General features: G+C 32.7%; 1 protein-coding gene across 2 annotated transcripts in view; it reads left to right on the top strand.

The window, feature by feature from the left end:
- RASA1 (RAS p21 protein activator 1) overlaps positions 1–19166 on the top strand; it is a 112222-nt gene that overhangs the window by 61989 nt on the left and 31067 nt on the right. For both annotated transcript variants that reach the window (XR_005987194.1, XM_041750986.1), the window contains exons 5-9: positions 1342–1459; positions 4547–4578; positions 10048–10100; positions 12456–12606; positions 17290–17368. Coding sequence is in view for 1 of the 2 variants with exons in the window: in XM_041750986.1 (XP_041606920.1) it covers positions 1342–1459; positions 4547–4578; positions 10048–10100; positions 12456–12606; positions 17290–17368 (433 nt within the window). In the remaining variant the exon portion in view is untranslated. The remainder of the gene's footprint in view (positions 1–1341; positions 1460–4546; positions 4579–10047; positions 10101–12455; positions 12607–17289; positions 17369–19166) is intronic.

The raw sequence follows: 19166 nt of genomic DNA, 5'->3' as shown, positions 1-19166 counted from the left end.
ATTAGTAATCATTTTATTAAATTTTTTTCATTTTTGTACCATATATTTCATGTTCTAGAAACCACAGAATTCTCTTAAGACTGTTTTTGACCAAGAAATGAAACTTGTCACTTCACATTTGTCTTCTGTATTTTTGTCCATATGTATTCTCCTTTTACTCATAATTCTGTTCTTTAATGTAGTTATTTAGGAGATTGGTTCTAGAAAGGAATAATTTATTTGGTTAAGTAGTTATGTCTGCTGCCAATCAGTGAAATATTGGTCACTGTTAAGAAGAGTTGTAGAATCAAGATGGGATGCAGTATTACATGCTCATTGATATAGTATTCATCTAAAGTTTTCTAGTCTTAAACTTGTCCAACACTGAAGTTTGTGATTTTTCTGGAGAAAAACAGTTTTTAGAAGTATGAGAGGAGATTTGCTAAATGGAACTTTGGTTTGTGAAAATTTAGACTGGAAGGAAAATTGATTAAAAAAACATGCAATAGATACTGATACAGATGTAGGGTGAATAGCAGCAACCAATCAATCTTAAAACCTTAAACATGGAGAGGCATGCAATCAGGCCTAAAATGAAAAGTTCAGTGAATTACTGGTGTTGATAGAGGGCATCAATATAAAACTTATTCTTCCTGTGATTTTATGGGGTTTGAAAACATATAGATTACAAGAAAAAGAAACTAGTTTGTGTATGCATCCCCCCACTCAGAAATTGATAACAGAAAAAACATGCATGCATTTGCCTATCCTTTGATACAACTTTCAGAGAACAAGTGCTTTGTTGTATCATGGCTATCTAATTGAATTAAATAAACCTTACTGTTTTTTTATGAGAAAAATGTTAGTTCTCATAAACAACTGCTGATAAGGCTAATTGTGCTTACTTAAATTTTTTCTAAAGTAACTGTATCTTGTGTATGTGTAATGAGTTAATTATATTATGATTTTATATCTAGCCCACATCTGAAAGAGTTAATTACATGGAAGCTTAAATTTTTAAGCTCAGTCTTCTTGGAGTTATTCCCTAAAGCCTGTAATACATATATAATTACTGTTTACAAAAATTATAATTTGAATTTAAGAGTAATCCAATAATGTAGATAGTGCAGATACCATTATTAAATCCGTTTTACATATGAAGAAATAAGATTCAGAATAAGTATCTTCAGAATTTTATATATAGATGATACCAAAAACAGGATAAAAAATCCAGGGTATTTGACTCTAATTTCTTGCATTTTCTAATATCATATTATCTCTGTACTATGGCACATGATTACTCAAATTTCCATGTTTAAAATTTTAGTTAAATTTTAATAACTTCATAATTGCTGTTTTCAGTTTCCTAAAAGGAGATATGTTTATTGTTCACAATGAATTAGAAGATGGATGGATGTGGGTTACAAATCTAAGAACAGATGAACAGGGCCTTATTGTTGAAGACCTGGTGGAAGAGGTGGTAAGTTTTGTTCTTTTCCTCTCACTCTTAGAATTTTAAATATTATGTACATTTTTGGATCTTCACCATAATCAGGCAAAGTTAGAAATGAAACTTTGTTGAATGAAAAACCTCAATTCCTAAGTATGAGGAATTTTTCATTAAAATATATTTACTGTAGTAAACATTACTAATTTACTGAAGTAAAGAGCATAACTAAGCTAGCGTGTTTGAATCTATAACTGTCAATTTTCAGAAAGTTTTTATGAGTTTCTAAGGATTAAAGAAAAAGATGAACATTTGTCCTTCTTTGTATCTTTTAGTGGTCTTCCTCATAAGTGAGGCTATGAAAAAATGATCACGGAATCAATCAAATAGGGTTGCACATGTTTGCTTTCAGATTTGTTATCTCCCAAATATTTGTACAATTTTCTAGTAACCTTGGGAAAACTTAGTTGTATTACACATTTATTATTATATTTCTACATTTCCAGTATTCCCACTTTCATTGTCACCACATAATACATATCAGTAGTCTTTCACACAGTATAATTGTGTGGTTTTTTGATAGCAGGTCTGCATTCAAGCAGCATTTGCATTTCAGAGATAATACCCAGTATTACTGAATCCTATTAAATATATTACAATTTTGGAATTCATCCTTTCTTTTTGGATTTGTTTAGTATGATGGAATGGTTTCCTTTTTATAACCCTCAGAGCTACTGTTTTTAAATTATGTCAGGAACTTGGTAATATTCTGAAACCTGTGTTTTGATTATTTTCCAGGAAGATAGCAGTGGAGAATATTTTTCTTTGTTATTAATTCTCTTGATTAATAGATCTTGATAAGTAGAAGTAGAACATATGAGGAAAAGTGGAGGGCAGTTGAGGAAATGGTATGATGCATTGCCTGCACATAGTAACTTGGAAGAGCTGGGATTAGAACTCCTAATTTCTAGGTTAGTATTTGGTATTTTACAGTAGGGAGAGTAATTTATTTTATATAGGACAGAAGTGTTCAAACAGAAGAATCTTACTGTTTTGGTATTACTACACATTTCTTAGTTAAAACTTTTTTATGTCGGAGTTTTTCCTCCCTGCTATCATCCCCCCCCCCCCCCCCGATTTTTTCCTGACTATTTGAAGGATTTAGTATAGTTTAATTTTTCTCCAGCTTTTGGGATTCTGGGTCAAACTTAATAAGATAAACTTTAAGAAGGATAAGTGAAAGTTACCCAATGAGTACAGGAAAAAAAATCCCAATTTAAGATAAGGGCTCATGATCTAACATCAATAAAAGGAAAAAGAAGAACAAGTTAACAAGTCAGCATGAATGAACAATATTATGTGGCTGCTAAAAGGAATATAAGCACTTTCAATTAATTAGTGGAATAGTTCCAAGTTAGAATTAATAAACAGTTTTTACCCTAATAGTTAAAATAAGTTTTCATAATGATTTTCATTGGAGCATAGTGATTCCTTGTAGCTTGAAAAGCCATTTGGAGGTTTTCTAGATATCAGACATTAGGTTGGTAGTTAGATTTAAGGATTTTCCCACTCTGAAATTCTAATTACTCTTCTCCAAGTACATTTATACTTTTATGCCCTAAATCTATAATGTAAGGTCCGTGAGGATTTTTATCTCTGATTCAATGATGTGTATCTCCACAGCATAGTATAGTGTCTGGCATTATTAAGCCTTCAGCAAATGTTTGTTGAATGAATTTCTTTATGCCTACACTTTCCTGATAACTCTTGCCTTGCTAGACTACTGCCATGTAAAATTTGATTCATCTTTATCAATTCAGCTCAGGTGTTGCTCCTGTTTTGACAGAGGATTTATGCCTTTCTTGGGCTAAGTTGTTTCATCTTGTGTTTTTATAGCACTTTGTTAATTCTATATTTTATTAGAATTGTATTGTATTTATTAGAATTATTGTATAAAATTATGTTGTAAATCTATTCTATAGAGATTAACTCCTTTTGGGCAGTGATTATGCATTTTGTTTTTGTGTAATTTTTTTTTCTTAAGACATTCAGTGGTTATTTGATTTTAGTTCTGTCAGGTATTTGATGAGTAGGGAACAAATGGAAAGAAGCAAATCCATGTATATAGACAGACCATTTTTCTACTTTTTTCCTTTATTACTCAGTGAAAACCTGGTGCCAGGTACCCAGTTTTGCTGGGTACTAGGAGTACAGTTCAACAAATATTCATTGAAAATTATATGCCCAGCATTGTGCTGGTGGTTATGGTGGTGGTTGGGTGTTAACAAAGAAGGGTTAAGATCTTAAGGTGGTTGTAGCCTTTATAGTGGGATGAGTAACACTGGTGTATCTTACCTAATAGGAATGTCAGAGTAAGGTAAACTTCAAAAGATGCTTAAAAAAAAAAAAGGTTTTCTTTTCTATTCAAAGTAGAAGTTTATGTTTTAGAAGAGACTCAGTGTTTTACTGAGGACTAGTATTTGAGGAAGATCCTGTCTGGATAGTTTAGGTTAACAAACAGGAATAGGATATTCTAAGTTAAAAAGAACAAGCCAGTGGTGTGAGAATATAGTTTAGCACATCAGTAGTTATGTGTGTCCATTGTTATAGATAACTAAAGAGAATTGGTAGTTGGAGATAGGAATGTAGACTTGAGTGATATGATAAAGGATTTTGGTTTTATCAAAGGAGGAATTTGTAGGGAGCAGAGAGGTATTACAGGTTTGGTTTTTAAATTTTGTTTCTTTTTGTTTTGTTTGGTGTTTCTCACTGTAAGACAAAGTTGCAGTTGAAACTGATAAGTCCAGATTGGAGTGGTGAGATGATGGGGTGGGACAGGGCATAGGGGAATTAAACTCACTGGGTTGTGGTAGTAGTTTGAGAAAAGGGAGGAAAAGGGCCTGAATTACAGTAACCACAACAAGCGGAAAAGAGTGTAATGGTAAGGGAGAGAGTTTTGAAAAGATATCTTGAACTGATATATCTTTCCTTGTATATGCACAAGTAAATATGAGGAACAGGGTAGAGATATGTTTGCAGATGTGATTTTTATTAATTTTAATAAAAACAGGTTAATATTTTAAGTTACATAAAATACTGTCTTAATGTCTTACCCTTTAGGGCCGGGAAGAAGATCCACATGAAGGCAAAATGTGAGTTTGTGTTCATTACTAAAAGGAAAAAGAAAATATGTTGAAAACCTACAAAATTGGAATACTTAGGCCAAAATTTATTTTAAAAGAAAATTGCTACTTCTGAGGCTGACCAAAGAATTGTTTTTATTTTGGTGCAGGAACTGATACATTAGTATTTTCTTTAGGATCTACTGATAGTCTTATTTTTAAATAATGAAGATGTCTTTTACCTATATGAAACTCTTCTGTCACTAAACTAAAGGCTTTTCTATAAACATTAATAACATTATAAATCATAATTCTTCATATTTTTTTTTACTGATATATTTATAGCATTTCTTGTTTTTGTGACTACATCCTTTGGGTATTTTATGTTTCAGTTTTTTTTTTTTCTTTTTTTTGTTTGTGTCTGTGTGTGTGTGAGAGAGAGACAGAGAGAGAAAGGGAGTAACTTTACTCCAGATTATGGTTCTTTACCATATTAATAAGAATCTGCAAGGCCTTTCTTTTCATAATCTTTTCAGGCTGATTTTAAGTATCTTGTAAGGGCTAATTCAAAGACCAGGTATTACTATACTTGTTATTTGCCACAGTATCCTCATATTTCAGAAGTTATTAGCTGTTAACAATAATCTCCTATGGGAAATTTACTCTAATTTTGTTTTTGTCCTTGGAGATCTTTTTTAGTGTCCTGCTTATCACCTCATTTATTTGCATATTAATTTTCTTCTGAAGATATTAACTCTCAATTCCAATTCTATTTTACTCATATGATTTTAATAGAAACTGTTCATATTTTGATCTCTTTACACTGGAACTTTTTTTTTTTCTTTTTACCATCCAGTTAGTATTTATGAATGGAATTTAAGGCTTGTCTCTCAAGTGGTTGCTTTCTCTGTTTTGTAACCATTAGAACACAAAAACATTAAGCTGAATTCTCTACTTTCAGTAAATCTCCTTTAGTTCCCCCCTTTCTTTAGATGTGGAACATATGAGATGTTTTCTAAGTTCATTTTCCTTATTCTTTATAGCTGTGTAACTGCAAAATAGGCTCCATGAATGAGTCTGTACCTTGTTATTTTTAGTGTGAAGTCTTTCCACTACCTATATTAGATTACAAATTCTAATTAATGTTTGGAAGGGGCATACCAGTAATGTAAGCAAATGAAGTGAGTCAGGTGTAAATACTCCTATTTTTCTCAAATTACAGTAATCTTGATCTTTGCTATTTTACCTCTTTGCCATATGGAACTATTTCCCTATGATACAAACAACAGCACAAAGTGTGGTGATAAATGGCAACTAACATTCTTTTTTGTGAATGGTGTAATAAGTGGCCCAGGTTCATTCTTTTGCATATAGCTGTCCATTTTTTCAGTACCATTTGTTGAAGATTTTTTTTTTCCTCTATTGTATATTCTTGCCTCCTGTGTCATAGACAAATCGACCATATATAATCATACATTATTTCTGGGCTCTCTGTTCTGTTCCATTGATCTATAGGTCTGGTTTTTTTTTTTGTTGTTGTTGTTTTTTGATTATTACAGCTTTGTAATATATCTTGAAATCTAGGATTGTGATAACTCCAGCTTTGTTCTTTTTTTTTTCAAACATTTTTTTAAGGTAGTTTTTTTTTAAATTTTTTTTTATTTATTTATGATAGAGAGAGAGAGAGAGAGGCAGAGACACAGGCAGAGGGAGAAGCAGGCTCCATGCACCGGGAGCCTGACGTGGGATTCGATCCCGGGACTCCAGGATCGCGCCCTGGGCCAAAGGCAGGCGCCAAACCGCTGCGCCACCCAGGGATCCCTGTTCTTCTTTTTCAGATTGCTTTGGCTATTCAAGGTGATACATGGTTCCATACAAACTTTAGGATTGTTTGTTCTAGTTCTGTGAAAAATGTGGTGGGTTTTTGATTCTGTAGATTGCTTTGGGTTGTATGGACATCTTAACATTTGTTCTAATCCATGAACATGGAATATTTTTCAGTTTATCTCTTCAGTTTCTTTCATCATTATTTTATAGATTTTGGAATACAGGTCTTTCACCTTGGTTAAGTTTATTCATAGGTATTTTATTATTTTTGGTGCAATTGTAAATGGGATTGTTTTCCTAATTTCTCTTTCTTCTTTATTGTTAGTGTATAGACATGCATGGATTTCTGTATATTGAGTTTATATTCTGTGACCTTATTCCATTTAGTTCTAGTAGTTTCTTTTGGTGGAATCTTTAGACTTTTTCATATATAGTATTATGTCATCTGCAAATATAGTGAAAGTTTTACTTCTTCCTTCCCAATTTGGATGCCTTTTATTTATTTTTCTTGTCTGATTGCTGCAGCTAGGACTTCCAATACTTTGTTGAATAAAAATAGTAGGAGTAAATATGCTTGTCTTGTTCTTGGTCTTAAGGGAAAAGCTTTGAGTTTGTAACCATTGAGTATGGTACTAGCTTTGGATTTCCCCTATATGGCCTTTATTATGTTGAGTTATCTTCCCTCCAAATCTACTTTGTCCAGAGTTTTTTTTTTATCATGAATGAATACTGTACTTTGTGAAATGCTTTTTCTGCTTCTATTGAGATGATCATATGGTTTTTATCATTTCTCTTGTTAATGTGGTGTATCATGTTGATTGATTTGCAAATATTGAACCCTACTTGCATCCCTGAAATCGATTTAGTTGTGTTGAATGTTTTTTTAATGAATTGTCGAATTCAGTTTGCTAATATTTTGTTGAGGATTTTTACATCTGTCTTTATGAGGGATATTGACCTGCAGTTTTTTTTTGTTTTTTTGTTTTTTTTTTGGTAGTATCTTTGTCTGGTTTTGTTATCAGGATAATGCTGGTCTTGTGGAGTGAATTTAGAAGTTTTCATTCTTCTTCTGTTTTTTTTTTGAATAGTTTGAGAAAAATAGGTATTCACTTTTATTTAAATGTTTGGTAGACAGAATTCACCTGTGAAGCCGTCTGGTCCTGGACTTTTGTTTATTGGGAGTTTGTTGCTTACTGATTCAGCCTCATTGCTAGTACTTAGTCTATTCAGATGTTCTATTTTTTTCTGATTCAGTTTTGGAAGGTTATATGTTTTAGGAGTCCATCCATTTCTTCTAAGTTGTCCAACTTGTTTGCTATACAATTTTTCATAATATCTCTTAAAATCTTTTGTATTTCTGTAATGTTGGTTGTTACTTTTCTTCTGTCATTTCTGATAGTATTTACTTGAGCCCTGCTTTTTAATTTTTTTTTTTTAAAACGAGTCTGTCTGAAGGTTTACAGATTTGTGTATTTCTCAGAATGAGCTCCTGGTTTCATTGATCTTTTCTACTGTTTTAGTTTCTATTGTATTTGCTTCTGCTGTAATCTTTATTATTTCTTTCTTTCTACTGGCTTTGGGCTTGTTTATTCTTTTTTTTTTTTTTTTTTGGGGCTTGTTTATTCTTTTCTAGCTCCTTTAGGTGTTAAGTTTAGGTTGTTATTTGAGATTTTTCTCTTCTTTCTTTCTTTCTTCCTTTCCTTCCTTTCTTTCCTTTCTTGGTTTTATTTATTTATTCATGAGAGAGAGAGAGGCAGAGACACAGGCAGATGGAGAAGCAGGCTCCATGCAGGGAGCCTGATGTGGGACTCAATCCCCAGTCTCCAGGATCAGGCCCTGGACTGAAGGTGGCATTAAACCGCTGAGCCACTGGGCTGCCCATTTTTCTTATTTCTGATGTAGGCCTGTATTGCTATAAACTTCCCTCTTAGAACATATTTTGCTTCATCTCAAAGATTATGTACTGTTTTCATTTTCATTTGTATCATGTATTTTTTTGATTTCCTCTTTGAATCTTGGTTGACCCATTCATTGTTTAGTAGCATGTTATTTAGCTTCCATGTATTCTTCCCAGACTTTTTCTTGTGATTGATTTCTAGTTTCATACTGTTGTGGACAGAAAAGATGCATGATATGATTTTAGTCTTTTTGAATGTCTTGAGTTTTTTTTTGTTTGTTTGTTTTTTTGTGGGCTAATGTAATTTATCCTGGGAGATGTTCTGTGTGCACTTGAAAAGAATATGTATTCATGGTTTTGGGATGCATTGTTCTGCAGATATCTATCTATCTATCTATCTATGTTCCATCTAGTATAATGTGTCATTCAAAAGCACTTTTTTCTTATTGATTTTCTGTCTGGATGATCCATCTATGATATAAGTGGGATGTTTAAGTCTCCTACTGTTATTGTATTCCTGTCAAGTTGTTTCTTTTATGTCTGTTAATAGTGACTCTATGTCTTTAGGTGCTCCCATACATAGGTACTTGTAATTGTTATATCCTCTTGTGTTGTTCCCTTTATCATTTTATGTCTTTCTTTTCTCATCACAGCCTTTGTTTTTAAAGCCTATTTTGTCTGACATAAGTATTGTCACCTTTCTTTTTACATCTACCTTTCTTTTTACATCCATTTGCTTGATATTTTTTCATCCCTTCCCTTTCAATCTGCCTGTGTCTTTAGGTCTGAGGTAAGTCTCTTGTAGGCGGCATATGGATGTGTCTTGCTTTTTTGTGTCTTGCAGTATTTTCACTTTCTAAGTTGTTTTTTAAGCCACTATCAAAAGTTATAGTAGATCCCAAGTTTTTATGGCAAAGTGATAGAGGGATGATCTGGAGTTGTCAGCCTGGCCTTAAGAGGTGTTAATCAGCAAGATAGATAATAGTCCTTCAGGTAAATGAGAAGAGATTCTAGGAAATTTAATTACTAATTAATTTGTAATACCAGGTGTGTTATTTTATTCTAAGGTAAATTTAAATACTTTAGTTATTATATGCAGTGGATCCAAACTATAATGCCATTTATAATAATTTCTAAATGTTTATTTTAAGTGTACAGAAACTAAAATACTCTAGCCATCTAATTTGTTAGGGCATTAGCTCAGATAGAATTAGGAATGCTAAGTCATTCATTTCTTTCAGTCCTTCTGGTATCTACTCTTTGTCATCACTCAATCTTACTTTCTGACTTTAATATGGGAAGTATTAATTAGCCATGTCTGTTTTCTTTCAAGAGAGAACTTACCTCTTATAATAGGGGAAGGTCACTTTGAGAGTAATATGGGGAAAATTCATTTGCTAATTTTTTTTCTGGATAATTCTGTAGTGGGCTCTACCTGTACCATCCTCCCTCCTAATACAAAGAAAAGAGAACCCTAGCTATGATGTAAGCATGCACAGTTTGTCATTATCAGAATTAAAAATAATTATTGTTTTTGTATTGTTAATATGGAAATTATGGTTCATACTGGTACCTTATTTTTCTGTTTCGCTGAAGTTATATACGTTTACAAAGTGCAATAACATAAATGTAAAAGATGACATAATTTGATCAGTTGCTTTTGCATTCATTTCATTTTGTCAGCTTGAATTAAACTTATGTTGGTTGTTTAGTTTTGATTGTATAATAACAAAAAGGACTTCAGATTTACATATCTTATTTGTTCTCTTTTTAAGATGGTTCCATGGGAAAATTTCCAAACAAGAAGCTTATAATTTACTTATGACAGGTACTTGTATATTCACTTGCCTTTTAAAATAACTTTATTTAAAAAGAATAAAAGAGCAAACTGACCATTTATCATCAATTTTGCCTTTAGTGCTCATTTAAAATTTAAAAATACTGTAATTTCTTGCCCACCACAGAGAAACTTGTATATTTGTTATGCAGTGTTTTTTAGTTGAATACATCCATGTAGTATAAAATTCAGTGAAATGTTTCTCTCTGTCCCAGTCCCTATTCTCTTCCCTACAAGCAGCACCAGACGAGTTTCTTTTTCTGCATTTTTATAAGTTTTCAGTGTCTGTGTGTATCTCTGTTTCTCTCTCCTAAACATACCCTTACACACACACACACACACGCACACATACTTTAGGAACATGCAACATACTTTTTTTCCTGTTAGGATGTATTTTGGGAGATCATTCTATATCTGCTTATATATAAGTTTTCATTATTCTTTTGAATGACCATAAGCTTCTGTTATATAAAAACCATAATTTATTATCTGTCCTTAGAGGAATATTGTGTAGTTTATATTTTTGTTTTTTTTGTTGTTCAACTGCAGCATATGTTCTTGTTTATCGTTGTGCACTTGTGGAATTATAGATTGTGCCTTATTTAAAATATATTATTTTAACATTTCTAAAAGTCTGGTTATAGAGATATGCAAAGTAAAGATTGACTTTTATTGTGGATTTATTATTTGAACTAAAAACTGTCCTGTCATCATTTATCTAACATTTAAGACAGAATTAATTTAATTAATGAGTATCTTTTTCATAAACTGTACACATATGAGGATTTGACACAAGTTGAAGCCATAATCTATAATGTAGAAATCTTAGTTCTTTAAAAACAACCCGTTTGATAGTTTCCATATATGGTGAATAAACTACTGATTATTAAAGATGTAATCTGAATTACTCTTTTGAACTGTGGGCTTTGGAATCTAATGTAATTAATACTTGGCTCTTTTGTAAGATTTAAGGTTTTAGAAGCATTCAATTTTATTGTGAGGACCTAGATTAAGTAGGTTAAAAATAAAGAATATGATGATACATTATGGGAGTAATAGAGACCAGATGCTCAACCACAGTGACCTGCTATCAGCATGTGAGAGTGGGGCCAAAATATTTATTTAAAATTTACATACTTTTGAATAGAAGTTTATATTTTTGAACTGGATCCCCAGATACTTGAGGCACTCATTCTTGTTTTATGCATTTCAAGTTGAATGGAGCTAAACTTAATATCTTTATGTTATTTTATATTTTCTTCAGGTCATGTGCTTTTTTTAAGAATCTGGTGATTTTCTCCCTGAAAAATGCACATAAGCACTTGCATGCACTATTTTGCATGAGTTCCTATTCTTTGTATTAAACATGAAATTACTTGGTAGTAAGTGTCTTAGCTAGATGATTGGAACTCTCAATAATTTACATAAAAATTACATCTGATATTCTAAGTATTCAATGTGTTTTCCTAAAAGCAATCAAGTTCTGATCTTTTCTATGTCATTAGGACTTAAGGCAGAGGAAAGACAAAGTATTTTGGTGTTAAGAGTCACTGCCAATTGAAGACATCAGAAAGCCTTCTCTAAGATTAGTGTGAAAATCTTTAGTATATGATAATTTGTTTCTATATGACTTCTCAGGTTCTTAAAGGAAAGATAGTGTACAGGTATTGATTTTGATAAGGTACACACATATTTCATTTTTGAATCTACCTTTGTAAGCATTGGTACTATTTTATTACAGTTATTACTTTTTAATGTTTAATCAAAAGCATTAAGTATAGAGTATTCCTTTTTTTTAAAAAAAAGATTTTTAAAATTTATTTATGATAGACAGACAGACAGAGAGAGAGGCAGAGACACAGGCATAGGGAGAAGCAGGCTCCTTGCCGGGAGCCCGACGTGGGACTCGATCTCGGGACTCCAGGATTGCACCCTGGACCAAAGGCAGGCGCTAAACTGCTGAGCCACCCAGGGATCCCGTATAGAGTATTCCTATACAAAATTGACTTAAACTTTTTTTAGACTCTTCTTAAGAGGATTTATAAATAGAATGTGCCCATTTTAGCCAGTGTCCTCTACCCATGGTTAGATTATTTTTTCCAAGTCATGACAGGTATAGACATTATTAACCAGAAATCACTGCTGCTGACCTATTTCTATGTAATACAGACATGCACCATCATGGGTGGTTGTGACTTATAAACTAGAAAATACAAAAATGTGTTAAAATTGTCTTTATTATAAAACAAGTTCCAGGTTTAAATGTACTTTATAGTTACATTTCTTAACACTGCTTCTTTTTTATTTGATAATTAGGAAATAAAACTAACAGCTTAATTTTTACAGTTGGCCAAGTCTGCAGTTTTCTTGTGAGGCCCTCAGATAATACTCCTGGTGACTATTCACTTTACTTTCGGACCAATGAAAATATTCAGCGATTCAAAATATGTCCAACACCAAACAATCAGTTTATGATGGGAGGCCGGTATTATAACAGGTGAGTTGTGAGAAATTTTAGTTATCTTTTTCTTTTGGCAAAAGTAGTTGAAATCTCAATATTTAGTGTATCAGATTCAAAATTGCATAAAAGTTTGTGACTTTTTAACATTTAAAATTATAAGGCCTTTGATACAATTTAGTAGTAGTCATGTCCACATAGTAGTCATGTCCAATTTACATTACATTCACACAATGTAAAACATGAATGTAAGTTAGTAACTTGTAATTTGTTTTCCTCTAAGATAATTTTTGTTTGTTGATTGTATGCAAACTGTTTACAGCAAATTTGCTAAGTCCTTAACTATAGGATAACAAAACATTTGTTCTAAGAAAAAGAAAATATATTACATTCTTCTATTAGGGAGACATTTTATTTTATTTTTTTTTAGGGAGACATTTTAATAGAAAGTTATTTATTTTTAAAGATTTTATTTATTTATTAATGATAGACATAGAGAGAGGCAGAAACACAGGCAAAGGGAGAAGCAGGCTCTATGCCGGGAGCCTGACGCAGGACTCAATCCTGGGACTCCAGGATCACGCCCTGGGCCAAAGGCAGGCACTGAATCGCTGAGCCACCCAGGGATCCCTAGAAAGAAAGTTCTTAAAGAGTAAACTGAGACTTATTACAAATGTTACCCATGTTATTGGGTGTTCTCAAGTTGATATTTCTTGTTTGTAATTATTGGTTCCTACTTCTCATTTTAAAAATTACAGTGAAATCATTGCTTATCCCATAACTCAGAATGAACTGTAGCCACTGGAGCAAGAAAATAAGTTAATCAAGAAACCATATGATAAGGCAGCCCAGGTGGCTCAGCGGTTTAGCGCTGCCTTCAGCCCAGGGCATGATCCTGGAGACCTTGGATCAAGTCCCATGTCGGGCTTCCTGCATGGAGCCTGCTTCTCCCTCTGCTTGTGTCTGTGCCCCACCCCACCTTCTCCCCCCCCATGCATAAATAAATAAAATCTTTTTAAAAAAATAAAGAAACCATATAATAGAACCCCCCCCCCCCATATATTAGAAAAGAATCTTTCTTTTCTTTTTCTTTCTTTTTTTTCTTCTGAATGTGAATAATCTCCCATATGAGTTAACTCTAGAGTGGTTTTGTCTTCCTCTTTTGGAGGCTTTTATAAACAAAAGTGGTGGCATTTGCCTAGTTTAATCCCTTAATACCACAGCAGTATTCTCCATCCCATTTAGAATTTTTCTTAATTCCAGCTTGACCTTTGTGTGTATAGAGATCCAGCAACTGGTTTATCTTAGAAAACAAAACAAAACAAAAACAAGTTGTAGTTGCTTGACAGAAGGCCCATGGACAGTTATAAGACATCAACTGGAAGATGTGAGTCTAGACGTTTGAATCCTTTCACACACCTTATACAGAAATGCTACTTGAGTGGTTTCTACATTAATAGTCCAATCTAGACATCCTCACGGAAAATCTAGCTACCTGCAATTTGAGCTCTTTATGAAGGTAAACTACTTTTTCCCGTTGTCCAGTTTTCTAAGGACTTAGAATATATAAAACTGTAAATTGAAAACATATATTCTTACTTGAATTGATAAATGTCCATGGAAACTTTTAAAGATAATATAATTTACTTGGTTTATTTTTTGTCAGTAAACAAACTTCCTTATGATACACATTCTGCAAAGATGAAAATTTTTCCTACATAAGGAGGAAGTCTGTAAATTGTGTAAAGATTATCTTTTTTATTGATAAAGACTAGAATGAAGCAGGAAGAAAGAAGTATTTGAAGTATATTTCTAAATTGCAAAATTATTAGTCTGCTTACAAAATGACAAAAAATTTTAAATACGTGTACATGTTAATTTAGTGACTGTGATCATTCTCCCTAATTTTTTCTTTTCTTTCTTTCTTTTTTTTTTTTTTTTTTAAGATTTATTTATGTATTTTAGAGAGAGAGCATGTGTAAGTGGGGGGGAGGTGCAGAGGGAGAAAATCTTCCAAGCCAACTCTCCAACAAGCGTGTGATGCCCAATGTGGGGCTTGATCTCACAACTCAAGAGATCTTGATCTGGGCTGTAATCAAGAGTCCAACGCTTAACTGACTGAGCCACCGAGGTGCACCCCCACCCACAAATTTTCTTTATAGTTTATTTGGTAAAGTTCAGGGGGATTGTTGTTTCTAGTATTAATATTAAATTTTTTTAAAAGAAATATTTTTGTAAATCTGATGTCTGGGAAAAAGGCAGTTTTATAGTTGTTTTGGAAGTATGTATTTCAGCATGGATATATATATGCATATATATATATATATATACCATTTCAGCATTAGTGTCAGTAATAAAGTAAAACTTAGAAGATAAACCTTTGTGGGTTACTTGGATGACTCAATTAGGAAGAGTATGTGACTCTTAATCTTGGGGTTGTGAGTTTTACTAAGATTACTAAGAAAAGATAAATGAATTTAAAAAAGATACACCTTTGTGATTATCAGTTATTGTTTAGATATGTAAGTGTAAAGTTGAATTATACAATAAACGTTTATAAAAGAGCCATACTCTACTGTCTGTTCTCCCCATTAACTCAATATTAATCATTTGGTAAAGAGAGGTAGTTATATCTGGTTCATTTAGAAACTGTGCTTTTGAGACATAACTCTTAACTTTCCTATAAATAAACTTTAAGAAAAGCAGGAGAAACATTTAAAAGCAAATATAATTCAGCAAGCATTTATTAACTAATTTGCTTTTTGAAATATATTGTATAGATCCTGTGCATATCATTAAAGAGAAAGTTCTATGAGGTACAGGTTTATGAGAAAAGATGGTGGGCTGACTGTGGTAAGTTCAGGGATGTGAACATAGGCATAGGAGAGTCAGTGGAAAGAGAGCAGTTGAGGTAGTGATGAGAAGGGAGAGAGAGAGGAAGATTTTGGTCAAACATTGAAGATTACTAACATTTATGGGGTTCAAAGAGAGAGACATGGTTTTATTTATTAAGTAAATTAATTAAAATAAAAGTATAGGATATGGTGTCTTTCAGAACTCACATTTATTTCACTGACATATAGTGAACATGTTTTAGTTTTCTGAAATATAAACCTATCTGATTTCATATCTGAAACTTTCATGGAATGTCTAGGAAATTCTGGGTTGCTGTGTCTTCCTTGACTGTTTCTTTAGGTATATCTGGGTAGAATATAAAGTAATTAAAAAAAAAATCTTGAGGGTCTAGCTCATTTGTAAAAATATTTCCCATTGGTTGTCACACACTTAAATTTGCTCTTGGGCAGCCTGAACTGCATTCCACAACAGTATCCTATTCCTTGAGCTCCTGGACAAGAATTTACATTGTAACGCTGAGAAGCTCCACAGGATCAAATGCACTTTATAGTTAATGAATCAGAAACCTTTGATATTTACTGTTTTATATAGATTTGATGCTTTTTCCTTTTGCTTTGAAACACATAGTCATCTCTATGTCTACAAATGTATTCTTTTCTGATTTTCTTTCTTCTTTTAACATTTTTGGATTTATATGTAGCATTCGTTTTCCTCTAAAAATGTATAACCCTCCTTGTCTTTTTAAATGTTAATACCTTTTTATTTGTCTCATTTTGCACTCCTTCCCCTTGTGTAGAATGCTGCGTCTGGTATTTAGTTCATATCCATTCATGATTGTTTTTCATTAATCCTTTCAAGTCTTCTATTTCGCTATTTTACATTTGGTTTAAATTAATTTTGTAGTATAGCAGAGATATTTTTTCTTTGGAGACATATATATGTATATATTTGTGTATCTTTGGAGAGGGGTTTGTGTGTGTGTGTACCCACATACATACATATGTGTCTCTGAAGATAATATATATATTTCAATTCCATCAGTAGAACTGGAAAAAATCAAGTGGAAGGTTAAACAAGATCTGTTTTTGAGAAATGTTTCCTAGCTGTCCCTAAAATACCCATTCCTCCAGGATATTAAAGGGAAGTTTAAAAGTCTAGGACTTAAATAGTTAGGACAATAAAATGAGCTACTGATTATACAGATAATAATATCGAGAAAAGTCATTATGCCTTTCTAAAATATGTGTTAAAATACATTATACAATGTCATTTTATTTTCAGTTTTGTTTGTAAAATTTCCTAAATAGTAAGAATATTTTATAGTGTTTGTTTATCAAAATCATCAATAAGCCTTCTCTGTTGTAGTGATAATCCTATATGTAAAGTTATCTCCTGGTCTTCTGTTTGTTTCTCCTTTTACTTGCTGTTAATATGTTTTACGATCTAACTCATCTGATTATTATGAAAGCTAAATGTGTGTTTTCATGATAAAAATTCTTAAAATCTACCTGAACTTGCTATATAAATGCTATTTCTCTATTAGTTCTTTCTCAATTCCTCAGAAATACTCTTTAAAAAAAAAAAAAGTAGGCTTTTATTCTTTCATTACTTATACTGACTCTTTCAGTATGCGCATGCAAAATTGGAATCTCTGACTCAGGTATTCTGACCTGTAAACCAAATCTTGCTTTTCCAAAATAATGGAACTATTATAATCCTATGTACTATTGCTGTATTTGGGTTATATTCTTTGGGAAAAAACTGGCAAATACATAATTCTTGCCAACAGGGTCTTTGTGTATTTTCAGGATTTGCATTTTTTTATAAGACAAATTATGTCAATGTTAGTTATTTTTATTTTAACAGCATTGGGGACATCATAGATCACTATCGAAAAGAACAAATTGTTGAAGGGTATTATCTTAAGGAACCTGTACCAATGCAGGTCAGTGTTGTTTTTCTTTTTGCAGTAATAAGCATTTTATTTTAAAATGCATTTTTGGTGTTATGTTTTATGCACACAGTCATGCATTTAAAATTGGATAAAATTTAAAACTGCCATTACTCAGATTCTTTCAGAAAGTACATTGTAAGAGAATCACTTAGTTTTTATTTCTGTTGATTCTAGCCTTTGTGGCTTTTTGAGAATAGAAGCAGTGGTGGGACAGAAGCCATGTTACATGGGGTCAAGGAATGAATGAGTTTGTTGGAGGCAAAAGTGGAGACCACAAGGATAAATCACAGCTGGGCTTACCTAGGTGAGCTTGGTAAATAAAATGAAAATTAATTCTAGAAGAAGATAGGGTTGAGAGGGGTTTAAACTTTTTATTTCATGGTTTATTTGGCTATAGATTTATGGTGAGAGAGTTTTGTGCGTGTCTGCATACTCTGTGTAAAGCCACTAGTGATGATGAGGATGAGATGTGGTAGTGGCAGTACCTGATGTACAATTTCCTAGGCTAAATCCACAGTATAAGAAGGAAGATTGGTCTTAACAAGAGGGCCTGTTCAGTATTAGCTGCTTAATGCATAGGGTGATTGTTTAGTCTGTGTATTTCTTAGACTTTCTGAAGAGTGGTGGGCAAAGATTTTAGCAGATGTAGGAACAGGTATTTCAAAAAAGTGATTAGGAATTGTCTATGTGGAAAATGGAGGTATTGATACTTCAGGGACATAAAGGTTTTTTGGGGGTACCCAACTAAACTTCCAGTGACTGATAGTGTCTCTAGCGTCTCAGTTTTCCCTCCTAACATGTTAGTTCCAGAGGGTTGTCCCTGCTAGTCATTGAAGTTGCTGTGGTGGGGGATCATTTTTCTGATGCTTAATATCAATTCAAGAATCATCATCATCTTGTCACACTATGGTAGCTTCATTTCCCCATACTTTTCTGGTAGACTGTAAGGTCCATGAGAGCCAGGGGTGTTGTGTTATATTCCCAGTGTCTAGAGTAGCATCAGTGTTACTGAATGGATAACTGTTTGCTCTCCAGTAGGAAGCACCCCCTTCATCCCCTCTGTATTATCACTAATGTGTCTTAGTATCATTGTGCTTGTTGTTATCTCCACGTCCACCCCTTCCTCTAGGACTGTCGAAACACTGCTAGTTTTAAGATCCATCTCAAGTTTTACTTTCTCCTTGTTGACACCTTCCAAATAACGGTAGTCAGCCCTGATGTCCTGCTTTGGCAGTTTGGGCAGACAGTGTCAGTTCACTGCTCTGCTGACTGCATATTAAAATGAATTAAAAAAAGTTGTTTTGCTTTTGTTATCACAGTTTATTTTCTAGAAGCACTACTCAGGGTCTTTTTATTAGGGATCAGATGTGCCTTTACCTCCAGATGAAGATTGTGCCACTGTGTCTCACGGCTGTATCCTAAATTCTAATTCACACTGGTTGTTAGAGTTAATGATGGTTTTAATTTGTTTCAGAAGTCTACAGATTCTGTCTAAAAATTAAGTCCTATGTTTTCCCATCTTGGATTTGGGCTTAGAATTTTTTAATTTAAAAATTTTTAGAAAAGTTTATTTTTTAGAATAAAAACTTATTTAGCACAATAAATAAGTAGTATTTGACCTTTAGTAAACTTTTGTACTTCAGTTATAAGGTTGTTTTAAGAATTACTTCAACTATAGTCTGCTGCACTCTTGTGTTGTGGTTTCATAAGTCAACAAACCCCAAATTGTTGTCATTTGTAAAAGTGTCAATTAGTGCCTTGGATACTTCAGAAATAACTGATGCCAATT

The sequence above is a fragment of the Vulpes lagopus genome, chromosome 4, assembly GCF_018345385.1.
Source record: "Vulpes lagopus strain Blue_001 chromosome 4, ASM1834538v1, whole genome shotgun sequence".
In the NCBI taxonomy this organism is placed as follows: domain Eukaryota; kingdom Metazoa; phylum Chordata; class Mammalia; order Carnivora; family Canidae; genus Vulpes; species Vulpes lagopus.
The sequence above is the reverse complement of the archived record's forward strand: the minus strand, read 5'-3'. Positions and strand labels throughout refer to the sequence as shown.